The sequence below is a fragment of the Lissotriton vulgaris genome, chromosome 2_1 (genome assembly GCF_964263255.1).
Source record: "Lissotriton vulgaris chromosome 2_1, aLisVul1.2, whole genome shotgun sequence".
In the NCBI taxonomy this organism is placed as follows: Eukaryota; Metazoa; Chordata; class Amphibia; order Caudata; family Salamandridae; genus Lissotriton; species Lissotriton vulgaris.
Genome location: NC_141687.1, coordinates 13,550,512 through 13,571,259, shown reverse-complemented (window position 1 = coordinate 13,571,259; position 20,748 = coordinate 13,550,512). Strand labels below are relative to the sequence as shown.

At 49.0% G+C, this 20,748-nt stretch overlaps 1 protein-coding gene across 1 annotated transcript in view; it reads left to right on the top strand.

Moving 5' to 3' along the window:
• Positions 1-20,748, top strand: part of LOC147729456 (CD5 antigen-like) — a 476,949-nt gene that overhangs the window by 89,952 nt on the left and 366,249 nt on the right. The window contains exon 2 of the mRNA XM_086954323.1: positions 3,762-4,082. Within this exon, the coding sequence (XP_086810449.1) occupies positions 3,762-4,082 (321 nt within the window). The remainder of the gene's footprint in view (positions 1-3,761; positions 4,083-20,748) is intronic.

The following is a 20,748-nucleotide window of genomic DNA, read 5'->3' as shown; positions in this document are numbered from 1 at the left end:
TTGAACAACGAGAAAGACCGCACCGGGTCCCCACCTCTTTCATCCTTTCACTGGCTGAAATCACATTACGCAGCAACTATTTTAAATTTGAGAATGAGTTCTTCATCCAAATAAAAGGCATCGCTATGGGCTGTCCATACGCACCTGAGATGGCGGTAATCTATATGGCACAATATGAACAAAGATTCATATTTGAGAACAATCCATTTGTCGGCCATATAACCCAATGGCTTAGATACATTGATGACGTCTGGCTCCTGTGGCAGGGGAGCCAGACGGAACTAGACCAGTTCTACAATTGGCTTAACTCCAGGCACAGAGACATTGGTTTCTCTATAGAATCCAGCACAAGTAAAATGACTTTTTTGGACATCACTGTAGGCGTCCGCGACAATATCCTAACAACGACCTTACACAAGAAACTTACAGACAGAAATACCATCCTTCACTTTAAAAGCTCGCACCCACAGTTCCTGAAGGAAAATCTTCCTTTTGGGCAACTGTTAAGAATAAGAAGGAATTGTACTGAAATTTCTGACTTTGATCAACATGCTACAAATTTTTGCGCAGAAATGGCAACAAGGGGCTACCCAAAGAAACTTCTTAACCATTCTAAAAAACGTGCCAGATGCACCGCCAGGGAGAATCTTCTGGTGAAAAAAGACAAAAATGCACTGAATGAGCTGGTGTGCGTTACAACTTATGGATCACACACAAATCAGTTCAAACGTATTATTTTGAAAAATTGGCATCTATTGGAAGATTTACCAAGTCCCCTACAAAAGCCCATTTTTGCCATGCGCAAAAACAAAAGCATTGGTCAACGATTGATTAGGGCAGACAGCTACATTCCGAAACCCAAAAGCGATCTGATTTCGCAATGGAACTTAAAACCCATAAGCGGGCATCATAAGTGTGGCAATTGTATATCGTGTTCCTCTACCTTGGAAGGTAACACATTTGACCATGACGGGGTCACATGGAAGCATGAGATGTTTACCAATTGTCATACAAAAAATGTCATCTATGCCGTGGTTTGTCCCTGTGACAAAGTGTACATAGGCAAAACTTGTCAACCTGTAAATTCACGCATCACACAACACCGATCTCGAATAAATAAAAAAGTGTGCTCTGCACCCATGGTTGAACATTTTACAAGTCATAACCATGGGGAAAATGATTTCAAATGGATGGTCCTTACATGGGCGGATCCTAAACAGTATGTACAGGACATTGAGGCGGCACTACTACGCAAGGAGGCCTACCTCATTATGAAATTCAACACTGTCAACAACGGGCTAAATGTACTTAGTGAAGTCACTAGAATATAATTGGCTTCCCTTCATCGGTTTTAATCAATGTCCCTATAAACTACACATCCCACAATCCCTAGCGAGAGGGCCCCTCGCTCTGGTTGGCTCCCGACATCATGTGACCAACAGATACAATTTAGTCTATTTTACTCGCGGCGGCGAGCTGTTGTGTCCATCCCAAACTCGAAATATACAAAGCTGTCATTCAACAACCTAAGGTAAGACCCACTTTGCAACTAGCGCACACACACGCGCTTTCTCTATGGCGTGACCGGGCACTAACTCGCTTGGTTCCCCTCCCTCCCCCACAGGATTCAATTTTGAACAAGACAAATTCCCCTCAAGCAGACGGGTGACCCGATGTACTGAGGGTCGCATTCCACGGTAAGACGCCGCACAGCGCACAACCGCATTGGTTTCTTCTCTGTTTGGCATAACTTTAGACAGGGCATTGATCAGCTCCCCGCTTGTGTTTCCGTTTTTTCACAGAGCACGGTTAAGATATATTTCTTCTTCCAAACCCTTGGAGACAAGTAAGAGATTCATCAATTTCTTAATTTTTCCGGGGCATAAGACACACCATGCGTCCTCGCTAATACACAATCCCTTGTGTTTGTAGATTTTTAAAGGGACATTATTGAACTGAGAACTGCTTCCTCCCGGCCTCGACCTCGGAGCGGCTGCTCCATAAACAGAGGTAATTTTCATAAATGCATGCACGCATTAGTGCCTGCCTGTACTGCAATTTACAAATACTTACCATGCCAATGTCACTACATTGCAGGTCGACTCCCACGGCATTTGATGACTATTTTCTAAAAAGAACCAATCGACCCTAATTCTTTGGTCGCATAAGGTATGCTGCATCAGATGATGCATTCATGTGGAAAAAGCTTCCTTATTGTATTTGTTCAGTTTTTAAATCAAATTCCTTGTCCTTTTCCTCCAAACAGTACCAACGGATAAACTCCACGCCCTGATGAGAATCCGATGATTCAAACATTGGCATTCGAAACGCGTTTTCCAAACCCTTGGAGACAAATTTTTAAAGGGACATTATTGAACTGAGAACTGCTTGCTCCTGGCCTCGACCTCAGAGCGGCTGCTCCATAAACAGAGGTCGACTCCCACGGCATTTGATGACTATTTTCTAAAAAGAACCAATCGACCCTAATTCTTTGGTCGCATAAGTACCAACGGATAAACTCCACGCCCTGGCATTTAGCATCATTGTTTCGCCCAAAGTCACTGGCATGTCCTAATTAATGTTGGGTTCCTTTTTCCTGTATTCACACAATTATAATTCCAAAACAAATAGTGTTACAGGAGGTTGGGCAGGTATTGAATAAGACGTACCCCCAACACTTGCTCATTATCTCATTATAATTTACGAAAGTCTGTTGTTTACTGTTTTGATACAATTGCTCAATCACTGTTCACAATGTATATGTACTTTTTGGTGATATGTTCACTATAATTCACTCGATTGTGTTTTACATGTTGTTTGTTATGCTTTTTCCCTTGCAAAAATCTTGTTTTGTGTGCTCAATGTAAAGTTGACTATGTATTTTTCTCTTTGAGTCACATTAAATGTTGCAATCATGCACATAGAGGCATAGGTAAATCGTACTTTTTTGGCCTCTCAATTCAGGCGGCAGCCTCACTCGTCACAGCAGCACCTTTCCTTTCTTGATGCTGCTCGGGACAGGACGCTCCTGCAGGGTTCAGTGGGTGGCAGACACACCAATCCCATCCTCGTCGTCAGTTGTAGCATCCAGCTAAAGTAAACACAGACACCTACAATTGTCTTAAACTAGAGCTTTATTTATCACGTCTTATCGATGCCCTGTCCCTACTATAACTAACCCTGGTTCCTGTTCCCCGGCTCCTCCTGTTCCTGCCCCTCCCTCTGACTCCACCCCCCAACCACTAGACTACATCCCACAATACTACACTCTGTATCTCTTGTTCTCACTCTCTTTTTTGTGCACTGTCATTCCCTCTCTTCATCTCTCACTTGTCTCGCTCCCTCTCTTTATCTCTCTTGCTCCATTGCTAGCTCTGTTGTTTCCTTCCCTTCTCTCTTTCTCATTTCTCTCTCCCACACACTCTTGTTCTCTGCCGCACTCTTTACCTTCTCCGGCTCCATCTCTGTCTCTCTATCATCCCAGTTCTCTCTCTCTTTCTCCCTCTCTCCCTCTTTCTCTCTTCATCTCTTTCTTGTTTTCTCCCCTTTTCTCTCATTCTTTCTCTTCCTCCCTTGTTCTCAACCAATCTTCTCATCTATCTCTCCTGCTCAGTCTTGTTCCCTCTCTCTCTCTCTCCTCCCTGCTACCCTGTGATTGGCTGAGATTGATATGAGGAGACTGTGCTGGGAATTGTACTTAATATATACATTTATGTTCTGATAACTAAGTAAACTTTTCATTTCTCTCTGTTTCTTTGCAGTTGACACAAGTGTTGTTCGCCTCTCCAATGCTGCGGATCCTTGTGCTGGGGTTGTGCTGGTGACTATAGATAACCGAGAAGGAACAATTTGTGACTTGTATTGGGATATGAAGGATGCTGCTGTGGTCTGCAGACAGCTGGGGTGCGGAGCGCCGATCTCAGCGCCTGGAGGCTCTGTCTTTGGAGCCCCCATATACAGATTTCCGATAATATCCAATGTGGACTGCAGAGGAGACGAGGCCAGCATGTTACGGTGCTCCTACAGCACCAGACCACAACCATCTTGTGATAAAAAAAGGGATGCGTCCGTACACTGCACAGGTAAGAACCGCTACAGATCCCACAAAGTAATCCCCAAAAATCAGACGCTTAGTCCATATGCAGGAAAAACCCATGAGGGTAAATTGTGAGTAACCAGGTGGCTTCCTGGCGCCTCTTTGTTTTTTATTTCTTGTACAGTGCCGCTTTGTGAAATCTTGAGTTTTTACCCCAAATCTTCACTCTTTCTCACTTCCTGGATGGTACACTGACAAAAATGGCGACACTCAAAATATCCCCATTTAAAAATATTATGATCAACAAATCGGTCCAAAATATCTACATCCTATACTTATAATAGTAAGTACAAAAATGTTGATGTCATAAATATAGTTGTACAAAATATAGTTATATATATATATTCCAAAAGGTGTCCACAAGAAAGGAAGCACTCCACTGCTGAGTCTGATCCAGCCGTGAGGGGAACGGCCAACGACACATACCTCTGCGGGAGCCAGCGGGAGCCTGACACTATCACTGCCATTACCACCGCAACCACCAGCGCAGCCGCGAGGAGAGCAACCTGACCCGAACTACAGTTCCCAGAGGGCTCTGCAGGGCGCAGAGCTAGTGACGCTGCTACAGGGCGCTGGAGGCCCTCAAAATCAGCCCGGCCCTCCCGCAGCGCGGGACGCTGCTGAGTCTGTGCCAGCCGTGAGGGGAACGGCCAACGACACATACCTTTGCAGGAGCCAGTGGGAGCCTGACACTATCGCTGCCATTACCGCCGCCACCGCCAGCGCAGCCGCGAGGAGAGGAACCTGACCCGAACTACAGTTCCCAGAGGGCTCTGCAGGGCGCAGAGCCAGTGACGCTGCTAGAGGGCGCCGGAGGCCCTCAAAATCGACCCGGCCCTCCTGCAGCGCGGGACGCTGCTGAGTCTGATCCAGCCGTGAGGGGGACGGCCAACGACACATACCTTTGCGGGAGCCAGTGGGAGCCTGACGCTATCGCTACCATTACCGCCGCCACCGCCAGTGCGGCCGCGAGGTGAGGAACCTGACCCGAACTACAGTTCCCAGAGGGCTCTGCAGGGCGCAGAGCCAGTGACGCTGCTAGAGGGCGCCGAAGGCCCTCAAAATTGACCCGGCCCTCCCTCAACGTGGGACGCTGCTGAGTCAGATCCAGCCGTGAGGGGAATGGCCAACGACACATACCTCCGCGGGAGCCAGCGGGAGGCAGTGGGAGCCTGACGCTATCGCTGCCATTACCGCCGCCACCGCCAGCGCGGCCGCGAGGAGAGGAACCAGACCCGAACTACAGTTCCCAGAGGGCTCTGCAGGGCGCAGAGCCAGTGATGCTGCTAGAGGGCGTCGGAAGCCCTCAAAATTGACCCGGCTCCCCCGCAGCACGGGATGCGCGCGGGCGCGCCCGGGTGCTGCCCGGGCAAAGCCCGGACCAAGGGCGGGCCTGTCCGTGCCGGTCAGAGCCTGGAAGAGGCTGGGCTGGGCCAGAAATTTAACATCCATATACTGGGTCCAGATTCTAATGTACTGTTGTCTATGCGTCCAGTCTACCAATAACTTGGTTCTGCGATCACTTTTTTTAAGACTTTTGTTCTAAGTTCTTTTCACTGACTTTACACAGATTACTTGAAGGGACTGAATGTGTACAGGATCATCTTGACTTAGATAGTGTTTCCCTGATTTGTTTTGCTTTATTGATATTCATGCAATTTGTATTGCCTATTGAGTTTAATAGTGGGAGTACTGTTTTGAAATACTCTCCCTGTTCAAATCCAATCAATATCGTGAAGGAGAGGCTAATTCTGCATAATGGGGAAACGGGCGTGTGTAGAAAAGAAACAGATGCTAGTACCACCCAAACCAGTGTCCAGCAAACCAACTTCTATAGACAGAATGTTGGAAAAAGCTTTGGGAGCAGTAGCTACTGAAATTGGGAGGACTGAGAGACGTTTGCCCCTGACTCCAAACCTAGACATTGCATCCCCTGATCCTAGCCCCCTCCAACCCTCAGGGGCATCAGTGTTCGAGCTCTCTAGAGATCAGCTCCAGCTCATCGAACCAACTAGCCCAGAACGACCCAAGGCTATTACGCCAAAACAACAGGGTAGAACATGTAAATCCAATCCCAAGGCAAAAGTTAGAAGAAGATGAAAAAATAGATAGGCAGAACCCCTGACAATCGAATCACTGGGGGGGGGGGGCTAGATGAGAGTGTAGAACCCACAAGTGATCAGCCATCGTGGGTTACAAAGCTGGTGGTTGACCTCCAGATGTCCTCATCCTTGCAGGTACTCCTGAACTTAAAAGGAGCCATCTTGAATCACAACAAGAGTTAAAAAACAAATGTGTCCATTAGCTTGTACATCATAATCTTTTTAGTTATGAGCACGTGGACGAGATTCTATCGACACGCAGTGTGGGTTGGATTGGCAGACGGCACAAGGACATATATGGCAACTGCATAGTAATTAATTTTGGAAATCCACTGGTAACCCAAAGGGTTTTAGTTAGAGAGGATGGGAGGGAGAAGGGTGGAATTGTATTACTCTCATTAGGTTATTTCTACCCCCCATTTGGCCCCCTCATGTTCTACGGCACCAAGAGTTGCAATGGAGATCTGTCCATTCTACTGGTGCGTGTCCCCGCCCATTCCAACACTGGCAAAAGCAATCGAGTTTTAACATTCCTACTGGCAACAGGTTCAGTTCCCTTGATGGAGTAGACTGACTAAAACATAACTCTACCAAAATTAAGGCACAAACCTATTTCCCACAATCAGAAAGTCAGTTACAGGTTATCGCTACGATGACTAGTCGCCAGGTGGGGGTGGGGGGGTTCCACCGGCCGGAGCATGAGCAGCTTCCCTGGTTGCACCCACCCCTGTGGTGACTCGCCGCCGATCGATAATCCCATGGATTACCCACATCGAGGCTCAAACTCTGGGGTTGCTAGTGGATTACTAAAAACCCCTCTGCACTCGCCCATTTTATCCCCCAAGAAACAGAATCTCCCTACCTGTCACATAACAAGGGTCCTAGTATGGAACATTGCTAGTCTGATGAATAAGATAGATGACCCGGAGTGGGATTCATTCACCAGCCAATTTGAGATCTGCATGTTCCAAGAAACATGGGCAAGAGTGGAGGTTTTCAAGCAGGGCTTTGCTATTTTTAACATACCCGCATCAACTGGGGGCAAAGGGAGACTGTCTAGAGGCCTAAGTACATGGGTAGGAGACCATTTAGGCTGTAAGGCTAATCAGATCGACACAGGTTCTAATGACATTCTGTGTGTCATACTCCAATTTCCATCCAAGATTTCTGTAGCCCTCATCAATGTATATTCTAGATCCATGGCATTGGGCAAAGAGTCCATCACATTAGAAGCATTAACTGTATTTATTGGAGAAGTGTGGCTCACTGGTTAGAGCAGGCAGACCCTGAAGCAGAGGTCAGACCCGGGACCAGGGTTCAATTCCCGACGCGGCAGGGTCTTGAGCTCAAATGTCCATGGACTCGATAATTCTCGCTTTGGTGCCTGACCTAATCATGGGTTCACACTCTGCAACTCTGGGCATTAAGCTTGCTTAATCTCCACAACGGCCCCCCCGCGGTGGGATGCCTGGCTTTCACCTTGGGGATGCCCTGTAGGGGCTATCTCACAGGGAAAAGCCAGGACGGGTTCCCAAGCCAAGCGCTTAGAGACCCCTGGGTGATAAGTGCTATATAAATCCAATATACAAAACAATACAATACAATACAATTTTTAGGCACCATTGTTGCTAACTACACGGTGATACTCGGAGGGGGCTTTAACTGTCATTTTGAGCTCCTGGAGGAAATTCCACTTGATATTCTCTCCAATGAGGACAAATTCTGGGCAATCCAGGAGACGAGATGCCCTCTGGTGAAAAAATGGTCCCCCCTGGCGATCCAGAGGAATTGTCTTGTTCTTAAGCATTCGTTAAGAGCTTGCAATGGTAGAACATCGTCCAATAGCTCCAATAGTTATACTTTCTATAGAAAAGACCATGGTTCTCTACTAGATTTTAAAATTGTTCCACGGTTGGACAGCGACCACTACGCACTTGTACTGGAACTCAAACCAATTAATTCTGGGAAAGCTCCCTCCCTGGCTGAACCTAGTGACTTAAAATTGGTTCTCTCCAGTTGCAGGAGAAGAGTGAGATGGGCTAATTTCTGCCACTCCCAAGGCAAATTGAGCCCCCTGTATGAAGAGTTAATCCCTGTTCTGTTGGCGGCCTCAAATTCAATAGCCATAAATGGGGATGGTTCTGATTTGGAGAAGGTGGAAAAAATCACATCAAATTAGCAGAAGTCGCACTGACTTTCTTCTATCCAAAAAATAAAGAAAGAAATCACCCAGGCAGGAAGCCACATTCATGGTTTAATGACCGGTGCCGCACGGCTAAAAGAACCTTGAGAATAGGTATGGGATGTTGCCACTCCGCTTTTTCACTCATTAATGGAAGGGTGCCCAAACTATGAATTGCCCGGCTGGTGATAACCCTGACGAGGCAGCACTCCACGTGTTCTTCGGCTGCCCTGGCTTCTACAAAGCAAGGAATTGTTGGCTGGTGCAGATTTGCAGGAACCTCGGAACAAGACACTGTATGGAGGCGTTCAGAATTCTCAGGAATGACACGAGTATCCCTATTGTTTTCTCAGTTGCAGGCTTTTTATTTTCCATGTGGTGCACCCGCAGGCTTTTTCTTAAATCTTCCCAACAGGCGATAGAAGCCCCTACAATAGAAACCTGACCACTCTATTTTTTTAATAAGTTGGGTATTTCACCTTCCCATGGTAGTTTTAAATTTCCAGCTTCGTTTCTCTGTTTTGAGGGACAAAATTTAGCGCCGGGACTGTGCCGACATTTGTAATATAAGATTGTGGTCATCTTTTTATGAACTTTTTTAGAATGGAGTTATTTATTTATTTATTACTTGCGCTATGCACTTTCCATAGATGAATTCTAGTCTACAGCTTAGTACAACCCCCTGAGATATGATTAGTTGTCCTCCACTTTAGGGCATAGAACGCTGAAATAGGCTTGCAAATTTCTGTATTTTGTATTGTATGGTATTAATGTACATATCGATATCCATTCAATCCTCATTTTTATAACAATGTGTAAATGCATTATCAGGGTATTTCTCTGTCTTTCTTTCTTTGTTTTTAAAATTCACTTGTATGTATTTTGACTCTACTTTTTAGGTCATACAGACTGAAATAAAGTTTATTGATGATATATAAATATATATATATATACTAGCAGCCTGTCCCGACGTTGTCCGGGTATGAATTGATGCCGGCAAGTAGTATATTGTTTTGTAGGATTTCGTTTTGATAGCATTTCTTATCTGTGACAGGCCTGTGATGCACTTGAGAGTGCGCGTTCAGTAGTGTGTGAACTCGAGTTTCCCTACTTTATTTTTCCTTGCAATATTATATAGCGCGAACTCGACAACATGGCATGAGCACAATTCACATTACAGAAGAACACATTCATTTGTGGTAGGCATGGGGAGACAAAACGATTTGCCTGGAATCACAGATTGTTGAGCTGATGCCGAGATTCGAACGTAGCTCCCCAGCTCTAAAGTTCGCAATGCTAGAACTTGTGGCAGGAGGTGTGTCTAAAAGTGTATGTCAGTGCTGGCCATCAATGAGACCTGTGCATTTTTCAAATGGGTGGTGTAAAAATATGAGTATGTTGCTGGAGATGTGGGCCGCCGTGCCACTGATGTACTCACAGGGAAAGGGTTAAACACCCATTATTCCGCAACTTTCTTTCCGCATACCATCACTCCGCATACTTTCATTATGAAAGTACCATGACTCCTCAATGCCATTATAACGCATGGCATTACATTTTATATGCTTTTACCATATACACATTTACAACGAAATTTGTTGTAAATGAATGAATGGTAAAGCATGTTTTTTTAAATGTTTGGATAAGGTAAGAATGGGTATAGGGGTATATGTTTTGGGGTACTGAGGTATATGTTTTGGGGTGTTTGGGTATTTTAAGGGTTCAGATATAGTTTTCGGTTATGGGGTACAGGGGTAGTTTTAGGGTTTAGGATAGGTATGGGTTTTAGGGTAAAAGGGTCATTTTAGGGTTCAGGGCTAGGTTTGGGGTTTGGGGTATAGGGGTATTTTTAGGTTTCAGGTGTAGGATTGGGTTTTGGGGTAAAGGGGTATTTTAAGGGTTCAGGGCTAGGTTTGGGCTTTGGGGTACAGGGGTATTTTTAGGTTTCAGGGCTAGGTTTGGGGTAAAGAGTTATTTTTAGGGTTCAGGGCTAGGTTTGGGTTTTGGGGTACAGGGGTATTTTTAGGGTTCAGGGGTAGGTTTGGGTTTTGGGGTACAGGGGTATTTTAAGGGTTCAGGGCTAGGTTTGGGTTTTGGGGTACAGGGGCATTTTAGGGTTCAGGGGTAGGTTTGGGTATTGGGGTACAGTGGTATTTTTAGGGTTCAGGGCTAGGTTTGGGTTTTGGGGTACAGGGATATTTTAGGGTTTAGGGTTCGGTTTGGTTTGTGAGGTACAGGGGTATTTATAGGGTTCAGGGCTAGGTTTGGGTTTTGTGGTACAGGGGTATTTTTAGGGTTCAGGGATAGGTTTGGGTTTTGGAGTACAGGGTACATTTATAGGGTTAAGATGGGTTAGTGTTTAAGGGTGTTGGGGTATTTTAAGGAGTAAGGGTGGGTTATGATTATGGGGTGCAGGGGTATTTAAAGGGAGCAGGGTGGGATTAGCACAAAATATGAGACATGGCATGAAGGGCGGAACGTACCACACGCCCCCAGCGTTTGTCACGCCCCAGCACACGCCCACAACACAAAACGCAGACACGCCCACAAAGGACTACTTTGCTGGCACGGTTCATTTACCTTTTAAATGTATATGGTGGGCGTCTGCATAGCTTATGTCCTTCTGCTGCAACTGCCGTTTCCAACGCTGTATTGGGTGTTGTGATTGGTGCTGTGGTTCCTGAGATTACCAGCCTCAAAGGTTTGGGCTCTCTCTTTATTATATTAGTATAGATATATATATATATACATACACATACATAAATATATATGATCAAGCCACTCCGGTGGTGAAACACGTTATGACCGACAAAGAATAAACGCAGAAGTTTTTGCACACAGCCTGGGTCCGTCGTGTCTGCTTCTTTTCTGCTTGCTGGAGTTCCATGTGGGAAGCGGTTTTCCTGAGCAGTCACTCAGATATATATATATATATATATATATATATATATATATATATATATATATATATATTCACTGAAAAAAACATTGGTTATAGACCATATATAGTTAGGGATTAGCATTTTCAAAACCTTAATTTACTCGCACAAAACCATAGAAATTTGCATATATAGTTAGTTGCAATAACTATATATCGCGCACCCGCAATCCACTGCTGATGATGTCACATATTACATCATTGATGACATGGTCAGTGACATCACTGATGACATCACTGATGACATCTCAAATGACATCACTGATGACATCTCAAATGACATCACTGATGAAATCACTGATGACAACATCCAGTGACTGTATGTTTCTGTAAAGTTAAAATATGTCTTACATATTGAAGAATGAGTGGATGTATAACTGTCTGGATGAAGGATTTAGTAGGTGCATGACTGACTGTATGAGAGAATGATTAAATGTGTCTCACTGAGTGCATGGGTTAGTGACTAAACTGTCTTAATTGGTGCATCATTATATCTGTTGTTCTGTACAGTGCTGCATGTGTTGATCAGTAGCTATGTGAGTAACTATATGGGTTATTGATTGGTTGCCCAAGTATTTGTATGGGAGAGTGAGTGTGTGTGTGGGGGTGGCTGGGAGGTGTGTGACTCTGTGCATAGATGTGTGAGCAGTTGATTCACTAGATGTATGGGTTCAAAAGTGCATGTGGAAACAGCTGTATGGGCGGTTGACTGTCTCCATGAGTGTATTGGTGAGTGATTGGATTTCTCAGTGCTACATGTCAAAGTAAGTACATATGTAAAACACAGTACATGTAAGAGTTGACATATATAAATAACTGTGCATAAGAGCCAGTGAATGTGTGAGTGGCTGTATGGATCATTGTGAACTTGTATCAGTGATTGTATAAGAGAGTAAATATGTGTTAGTATATGTTTGATTAAGTAAGGTGTGTATAACTGTATAGTTGAGGAAATGGAGGTGTGATTGATTCTTTGCATGACTGACTAGGTGTGTGAGTAACTCCATGGATGAGTGACAGTCTGTGAGTGTCTGTTTACACTGATTGTATCTAAGGTTATATTAGAGTCTGAAGAGGTTCGTCGTATTATCACATGAATGATATCATCAGTGATGTGATCAGTAATGTCAAATGAGATGTTATCAGTGATTTCATCAGTGATCTCATTTGAGATGTCATCAGTGATGTCATCAGTGATGTTGTAGGAAGGGGGAGGCTCTAGTTGGCGCAGTGCAACACTAGCGACAAGCAGGGACTCTCTCTTCCTCGTCAGGGCTGAGGGTTACCTTCCAGACAACCTCTGCTTACCCTCTAGGTAGTGTGGCTTAAGCAGTCGTAGGCTAATCTTTGGGGCACATAGGGTTAAACACTTGCAACAGTACACCTTTACAACCAACCCACCACACAACGAGACCAGACTGTATTCTGTAAAAATATATATCTTTATATAGATTTTAAGCAGGCTTGTGAATACAGTCAATGTACTTTATGAAAACGGTTGCAGATTACTTAATTCGGGTTACCACAGTTCTTATGCAGTTCTCTTGAGGCCCGTAGGCCGGTGTTAATCAAAGTTCTTGTGGAGCCGGTGGCTTCCAGGGGATCTGTCCCACGTCGCGTTGCCTTCCCGGGGTCGCTGATCGTTGCGGCTCTTCAGCCGAGCAGGTCACTGGTCATCCGGGGCAGCGGTGTTCTGTGGCGGCAGGGTCCTCTCCTCGTCGTCCGCTCCGACCCTGGAGGCGGCGGTTGTGCGGCGGTGACAAGTGGCAGTACGGTCCCCAAGTGCAGGACGTACCCAGCCAAATGTCGGTGCAGCTGTGGGCTCACAGCTGGGCTGTCGGGCAGGCTACCGACTTTGCAGATTCTCGTAGGGCAACTGTCCGTCTTCGCAGGTGAGTGACTGCTCGCTATGCAGTCACCTCGTGAGCTCGGACCGGACGGGTCATCCTTCCCTTTGCTCTCGGGCTCCCGGTGCAGTTGCGGTCACGGTGTTCGGGCCAGCGGCGGCTGGTCCTTACTTTGCTCTCGCTGTTGCTTTGGGCCCCGGTCACGGTGGTCGGGATGATGTTGATGCCTTAGAGGAGATTCCTCTGTCGATGCTGCGGCGATGGTCAGCACCCGCAGTCGCTTCCTTCCAAGGGGGGTAGCGTCCACTGGTCCTGGGACGCTGGTCAGGGGGCAAGTTCAGTTGCAAGCCCTTGGAGATCTCTTCAGCAGAGTTTGGCACAAGTAAAGCAAAAGTCTTTTCGTAGTCTCTTCTTCTTCCTCTCCTTAAGCAGCAAGGCACCAGACACAGGCAAGAGTCAGCACCCTTCCTTGTCTCTCACGGTCCTTCTCGTAGGGCAGAGTCCTTCTGTGGCCCAAACCGGATCTAATTTTCAAGGAGCAGGGCTCCTTCTTTTATAGGCCAATTCTTTTGTTCTCGCAGGCCAGGGGGGCCTTTGCATAGCCACTCTCAGTTCTGGAGTACCCCGGCGGGTGTACTCCGGCTTCTGCTTTCAGTGTGAGGGGCAGGCGCATCAGACGCCCCACAGGAGGTGGAGCCAGCATTGTCCGGACAGGGGTGGCCAGAGTACCTTGTTGATGGGGGCTTCGCCCTTCCTGGGCCAGGTGCCGGCAGAGTCATCCGCCGCTCCCCAGGAGGGTGGAGCCAGCATTGTGGTGGCCGAGCGCAGTGACAGTTCGAGTCAAGAGGCACTCCTACCTCCCACTAAGGTGTAATCTGCGCGTTCACCACCTGTCATCCCTCCAGCCCTGTCACTCACACATCCCAGACAGTCAGATACACATACCAGCAGAGGCGGCTGAAATGGTTAAGCAAGCAAATGCTAACTTTCTAAAGGTAGCATTTGCAAACCCAGGATATTACAATAAACTTGACTACAAGAAATATCTTATCATCCTGAGTTCAGGCATACTAAACATGACTCGCTACCATGCTCCTTGAGCCTGCGGGTATTATATGGTGTAATAATCCTCGCAGCTCAGTCTGGCCTAATGGAGCAGGTAGCCTTCAATAGTGAAATACGGTCTTGGGTGTAAGTCACTACTAGGACAGGCCACGCATCTCAGGGCTTGTCCTACCTTGCACCTACAACGCACCCTGCCCGCAGGCCTACCATAGGGGTGACTAATATGTAGTCAAGGGAAGGGTTGGTGCTGGCAAGTGGGGACACTTGCCCAGCTAGCGTGACAGTACGGGACCGCACGCGGGTTCTGCGGTCGCAGTTCCCAGACACATCTTTACGGCTGCTTCGGTGGGTGGCGCAACCAGCGCTGCAGGCCCACCAGCAGTATTGGCATCTACAAGCCCCGGCACTCTCTCGTGCACTTTACTAGGGACTAACAGTAAATCCAAAGAACCACTCATGGATACCAATCGTATGTACAATTTTACAGTAGGGAGCACTTGCACTGCGGCACGGATCAGCCGTGGCGCAGTGCCCTGAGTATCGGAAAACCAGCAAAACATCGGAGGCACATCAGCAAAAAGTGGAAGGGAGACCCACGCCAAGGTGCCAGGTCTAACATGTGTCCCCTCCAGCTGAAATGTGGGGGGAACTACCCTTCCCCAGGGAGTTCCACATCACTGAGGCGGAAAAATCTGGACAGACCGTCAGCGTTGGCGTGATCGGTGCCAGGGCGGTGTTCCACCGTAAAGTCCATACTCTGTAGAGAAATGGACCACCTCAACAGTTTCGGGTTCTCACCCCTCATTTGCATCAACCATCTGAGGGGCCTGTGGTCCGTCTGAACTCGGAAGTGAGACCCAAACAAGTAGGGTCTTAGCTTCTTCAGCGCCCAGACCACAGCAAATGCTTCACGCTCTATTGCACTCCACCTACTTTCCCGTGGAAGTAACCTCCTACTTATGAAGGCTACGGGTTGGTCAAAGCCCTCCTCAGTCATCTGTGAAAGAACAGCCCCTACACCATGCTCTGAAGCGTCTGTTTGCACAATGAACTCCTTGGAGAAATCGGGGGCCAGGAGCACGGGCGCCGTGCACATGGCAGTCTTCAGGGTGTCGAAAGCCTTCTGACAGGTGTCAGTCCAAATCACATTCCTGGGCTGCTTTTTCGAAGTCAGCTCTGTCAAGGGGGTCACAATCGTGCCATAGCCCTTGACAAACCTCCTGTAATACCCAGTGAGCCCCAGGAAGGCTCTCACTGCAGTCTGGGTCTTGGGGGGTTCCCAAGCCAGGATGGTTTCGATCTTGGGCTGCAAGGGGGCTACCTTGCCACTCCCAACTTGGTGTCCTAAGTACACCACTGAACCCTGCCCAATCTGGCACTTGCTTGCCTTGATTGTGAGGCCTGCTCTGCGCAGGGCCATCAACACTTCCCAGAGGTGTCGCAGGTGTTCGGGCCAGGTGCCGCTGAACACCGCGATGTCATCCAGGTAGGCGGCACTGAACTCGTCCAGTCCAGCCAACACCTGGTTGACCAATCTCTGAAAGGTGGCAGGGGCATTCTTCATCCCAAATGGCATAACCCGGAACTGGAAATGCCCATCTGGTGTTGAGAATGCCGACCTCTCCTTTGCCCCATCAGTCAAGGCGATCTGCCAGTACCCAGACGTCAAATCAAACGTGCTGAGAAACCGGGCAGCCCCTAGCCGATCAATGAGCTCGTCAGCTCTGGGGATGGGGTGCGCGTCAGTCTTCGTGACTGAATTGAGTCCTCTGTAGTCCACACAGAACCGGAGTTTGGGTGTGGCTCCCGGCGCAGCAGCCTTCGGAACCAAGACCACGGGGCTGGACCAAGGACTGCTGGAAGACTCAACCACCCCGAGGGCAAGCATCTTGGAGACCTCCTCCTTGATGCAGGCCCGTACCCTGTCAGTTACCCTGTAAGCCTTATGCTTCACCGGTAAGCTGTCTCCAGTGTCCACATCATGGACGCACCAATCTGTGACACTCGGAACCAGGGAGAACAGGTCTGGAAACTGCCCCAGCAACTGGCGGCAGTCCTCCTGTTGTTCGGCGGTCAGGGAGGGTGAGAGGTTAACTCCATCCACTGACCCATCCTTCTCACAGGCCACCAAGAGGTCAGGAAGAGGCTCCGACTCCTCCTCCATTCCGTCATCGGTTGCCAACAACATGCCCACTTCGGACCTTCGCATGTGGGGCTTGAGGCGGTTGACATGTAGGACCCGCAAAGGGTTCCTGGGCGTCTTCATGTCCACCAAGTATGTCACGGGGCTCTTGCGCTCCACAACCTCAAATGGTCCTGTCCACTTATCCTGAAGGGCACAGGGCTCCACTGGGGCCAAGACATACACCTCCTGTCCAGGCTGAAGCTCGACCAGAGTGGCATTCTGATCGTACCACCGCTTCATTTCCTCCTGGCTCGCTTCCAGATTTGCCTCGGCAAGTTGTCTGAAGCGTCTGGTTTGGTTTCTGAAGGCCAGCATGTAGCTATATACATTCTGGGGAGGTTTCCTGGGAGATTGCTCCCAGCCTTCCTTTACCAAACTCAGTGGTCCTCTCACGGGGTGGCCGTACAGCAGTTCAAAGGGGCTGAACCCTAGGGACTTCTGTGGTACCTCGCGATATGCAAAAAGCAGGCATGGCAAGAGGACGTCCCACTTACGCCTCATCGGACCTTCCAGGCCCATGATCATGCCTTTGAGGGTTCGGTTGAATCTTTCAACCAACCCGTTACCTTGGGGATGGTAGGGTGTGGTGAACTTGTACGTTACGCCACACTCCTGCCAAAGGGACTTCATATATTTCGATATGAAATTGGTCCCCCTGTCACTCACCACCTCTAGAGGGAATCCTACTCGTGAGAAAATTCCCATCAGTGCACGCCCCACCACGGGAGCCGTCACTGTCCTCAGAGGGATGGCTTCAGGGTACCGGGTGGCATGGTCCACCAAGACCAGGATGAACCTGTTGCCCATGGCTGTCTTGGGGTCCAGAGGCCCAACGATGTCAATACCCACTCGCTGGAATGGCGTACCGACCACAGGGAAGGGTTGGAGGGGAGCCTTGTTCTTCCCTCCCGTCTTCCCACTTGCCTGGCAAGTCGGACAGGTTCTGCAAAAAGCGTCTGAGCTCTTATGCATTTGGGGCCAGTAGAAGTGGGTGACAAGCCTGTCATAGGTCTTGTCCATCCCCAAATGTCCTGCTAAAGGCACATCATGAGCCAGACCCAGTAGGAAGGCTCTGAACTTCTGGGGTACCACCAGCACACGGGCTGACCCAGGTTCAGCAGCCTTAGGCTCCGAATACAGGAGGTCGTTCTCCCAGTACACGTAATGTGTTTTGGCCTGAACACCATTGGCCTGGTCTGCAGCCTGCTGCCGCATACCCACGAGAGAAGGGCATTCTTTCTGCTCCCTGCAGAATTCCTCCCTGGAGGGCCCTCCTTCTTGCTGCCAATGGGTCAGCTCAGGCAGGTCCCCCAGTTCGGCGATCTGTTCCCCTGTAGGCTCCAGGGCATCCCCCTCAAGGTCTGCCTCCTCCTGGACCGTAGGAACTTCAGGGGCCGGCTTCCCGCGCCCCCTGCGCCTTCTCCCTAAGGCCGGTTCCTGGGCCTCTCCATCAGGCCCCAGGACCTCTCGATCACCCTTACTGGCTGCCATCGACCGGGTGGTCACGCACGCCCAGTCAGGCAGACCCACCATCCGCAGGTGAGTCGTTTTCTCCACCTTTTCCCAAGGGGAGTGCTCCAAGTCGTTCCCTAGCAAACAGTCAACAGGCATGGTTTTTCTCACACAGACCTGCAGAGTACCAGAGACCCCCCCCCACTCGAAGGGAACTTGAGCCATCGGACACTGACTCTCAGAATTATCAGCGTTGATAACCCTACAGTAGGCATGGGGTACAACCTGCTCCTGAGACACCAGGTGCTGCCTCACTGCAGTCACACTGGCTCCTGTGTCTCTAAGAGCCTCGGCTTCCTTACCATTGATGATCACCACCTGCCCATATTTTTTAGTGTTAGAGGGCAGGTAGTTCGTAGGGATCATCTCGCTGTCTCCTAACGAGACCAGGGTCATGTGAACGGGATCTCCACCCCCGGGACCATCATTTCTTCTCCCAGGTGAACGCTAGTCACTTGTCGGGGCGGAGCAACAGTGGGTGCGGGTTTTCCAAATAGGCGACACTTGGGGTCACTGGATATGTGCCCAGGCTCGCCACATTTGAAACAATTGAAGGGCGCCTTTGGAACAGGTTTACCTGTCGGGGCCCCATTCTGCTTCGGGGGTGGGGGAGGCTGAGAACCCTGCTGCGGATTCCCTTGGGAACTACTTTGGGGGCCTTTTTGGAACCCCTTCTGTTTCCCCCCCTTGTCCCCCCCACTCTTCTGCTGGGGACCCTGCCCACTCTTGGCGGAATCTCCCACGGGACCCTTGTGGACCCTGGTGCTGAGCCAGCGGTCCGCCTCCTCAGCAAGCTTCCTCGGGTTGGACAGCTTGCTATCGATCAGGTGTTGGCGTAACTCAGGAAAACAGTGATCAGACAAGTGCTCCCATGCAATTAAATCAAAGAGACCTTGAAAATCATTAACTTTGTTACCTTTCACCCAACCATCCAGCGCTCTGCAAAAGTAAGTCACATACTCCACATACGTATTCCCAGGCCGCTTAGTACATCCCCTAAACTTCTGTCTATACATTTCAGGGGTAAGCCCGTACCTGTTTAATAAAGCTTCTTTCATGTGGGCATAGGATCTCTGATTCTCAATGGGCAAATCTAGCAAGGTATCTCTCCCTTCGCTAAGGAACCTTCCCTACAACCCCGCTCCCCAATCCTTGTCAGGGACCCGGTGGGAGGACATGGCTACCTCGTATGCCCTAAACCACTGTCCTATGTCATCCCCCTTAAAGAACTCCTTAACTACGTCCTTCGGGATGTGCACTCTTGACTCTACCTGCACTGGCGATGTGCTGCCACCAGAGGGAGGACGATCCAAGCCTCTCTCCTTGAGACTTATCTCCCTCATTTTCACTTCATAATCCATCTGGTGCTTTCGCTCTTCCAGCGCCATTCTCTTGGTTTCAAGCTCCAGCTGGATTTTCATTTCTGCCAACTTTCTCTCGTGATTCCGGGTTTCCTTCCTGTCCGCCAGCTCCTCTGGCGACAGGCCTTTACCCAAGCTGTGCTCGCTGTCTTGCCTCTCTAGATCGATCAGATCCCCAAGCGCATTCTGCTCCTCCGTCGTATTCTGCTCGGCGAGGACGTCTTGCTCTTCCGGGGTCTTTCTGGATTCCACCCAGGCTTTCAGGGCCTTGTAGAACTCCGGTTTGTTTTTGCAACCAGCGTGCGGAACCTTGAGTTTCCTACAGAAAAACTTCAGTTCCATCTTCGAGTATTTGTCCAGCTTTGCGGCGTCCCACTCTACCTCCAACACCTCGGAGGTCGTGGACTCCGCTCCATCCAGGCTCTTTGTGCCCGGCATGGTTCCTGCACTCGGAATCTTCTTTCGGCAAAATTCAAAAAGCAAAGTCTGTGGCTAAGTAACTGGACCGTAATCCTTGTGTAGTGGTCAGAAGCTCAGGTATAGATATCACAAGTGTAAATTCGAAAATCCTCACCGCTGGGTCCAATGTAGGAAGGGGGAGGCTCTAGTTGGCGCAGTGCAACACTAGCGACAAGCAGGGACTCTCTCTTCCTCGTCAGGGCTGAGGGTTACCTTCCAGACAACCTCTGCTTACCCTCTAGGTAGTGTGGCTTAAGCAGTCGTAGGCTAATCTTTGGGGCACATAGGGTTAAACACTTGCAACAGTACACCTTTACAACCAACCCACCACACAACGAGACCAGACTGTATTCTGTAAAAATATATATCTTTATATAGATTTTAAGCAGGCTTGTGAATACAGTCAATGTACTTTATGAAAACGGTTGCAGATTACTTAATTCGGGTTACCACAGTTCTTATGCAGTTCTCTTGAGGCCCGTAGGCCGGTGTTAATCAAAGTTCTTGTGGAGCCGGCGGCTTCCAGGGGATCTGTCCCACGTCGCGTTGCCTTCCCGGGGTCGCTGATCGTTGCGGCTCTTCAGCCGAGCAGGTCACTGGTCATCCGGGGCAGCGGTGTTCTGTGGCAGCAGGGTCCTCTCCTCGTCGTCCGCTCCGACCCTGGAGGCGGCGGTTGTGCGGCGGTGACAAGTGGCAGTACGGTCCCCAAGTGCAGGACGTACCCAGCCAAATGTCGGTGCAGCTGTGGGCTCACAGCTGGGCTGTCGGGCAGGCTACCGACTTTGCGGATTCTCGTAGGGCAACTGTCCGTCTTCGCAGGTGAGTGACTGCTCGCTATGCAGTCACCTCGTGAGCTCGGACCGGACGGGTCCTCCTTCCCTTTGCTCTCGGGCTCCCGGTGCAGTTGCGGTCACGGTGTTCGGGCCAGCGGCGGCTGGTCCTTACTTTGCTCTCGCTGTTGCTTTGGGCCCCGGTCACGGTGGTCGGGATGATGTTGATGC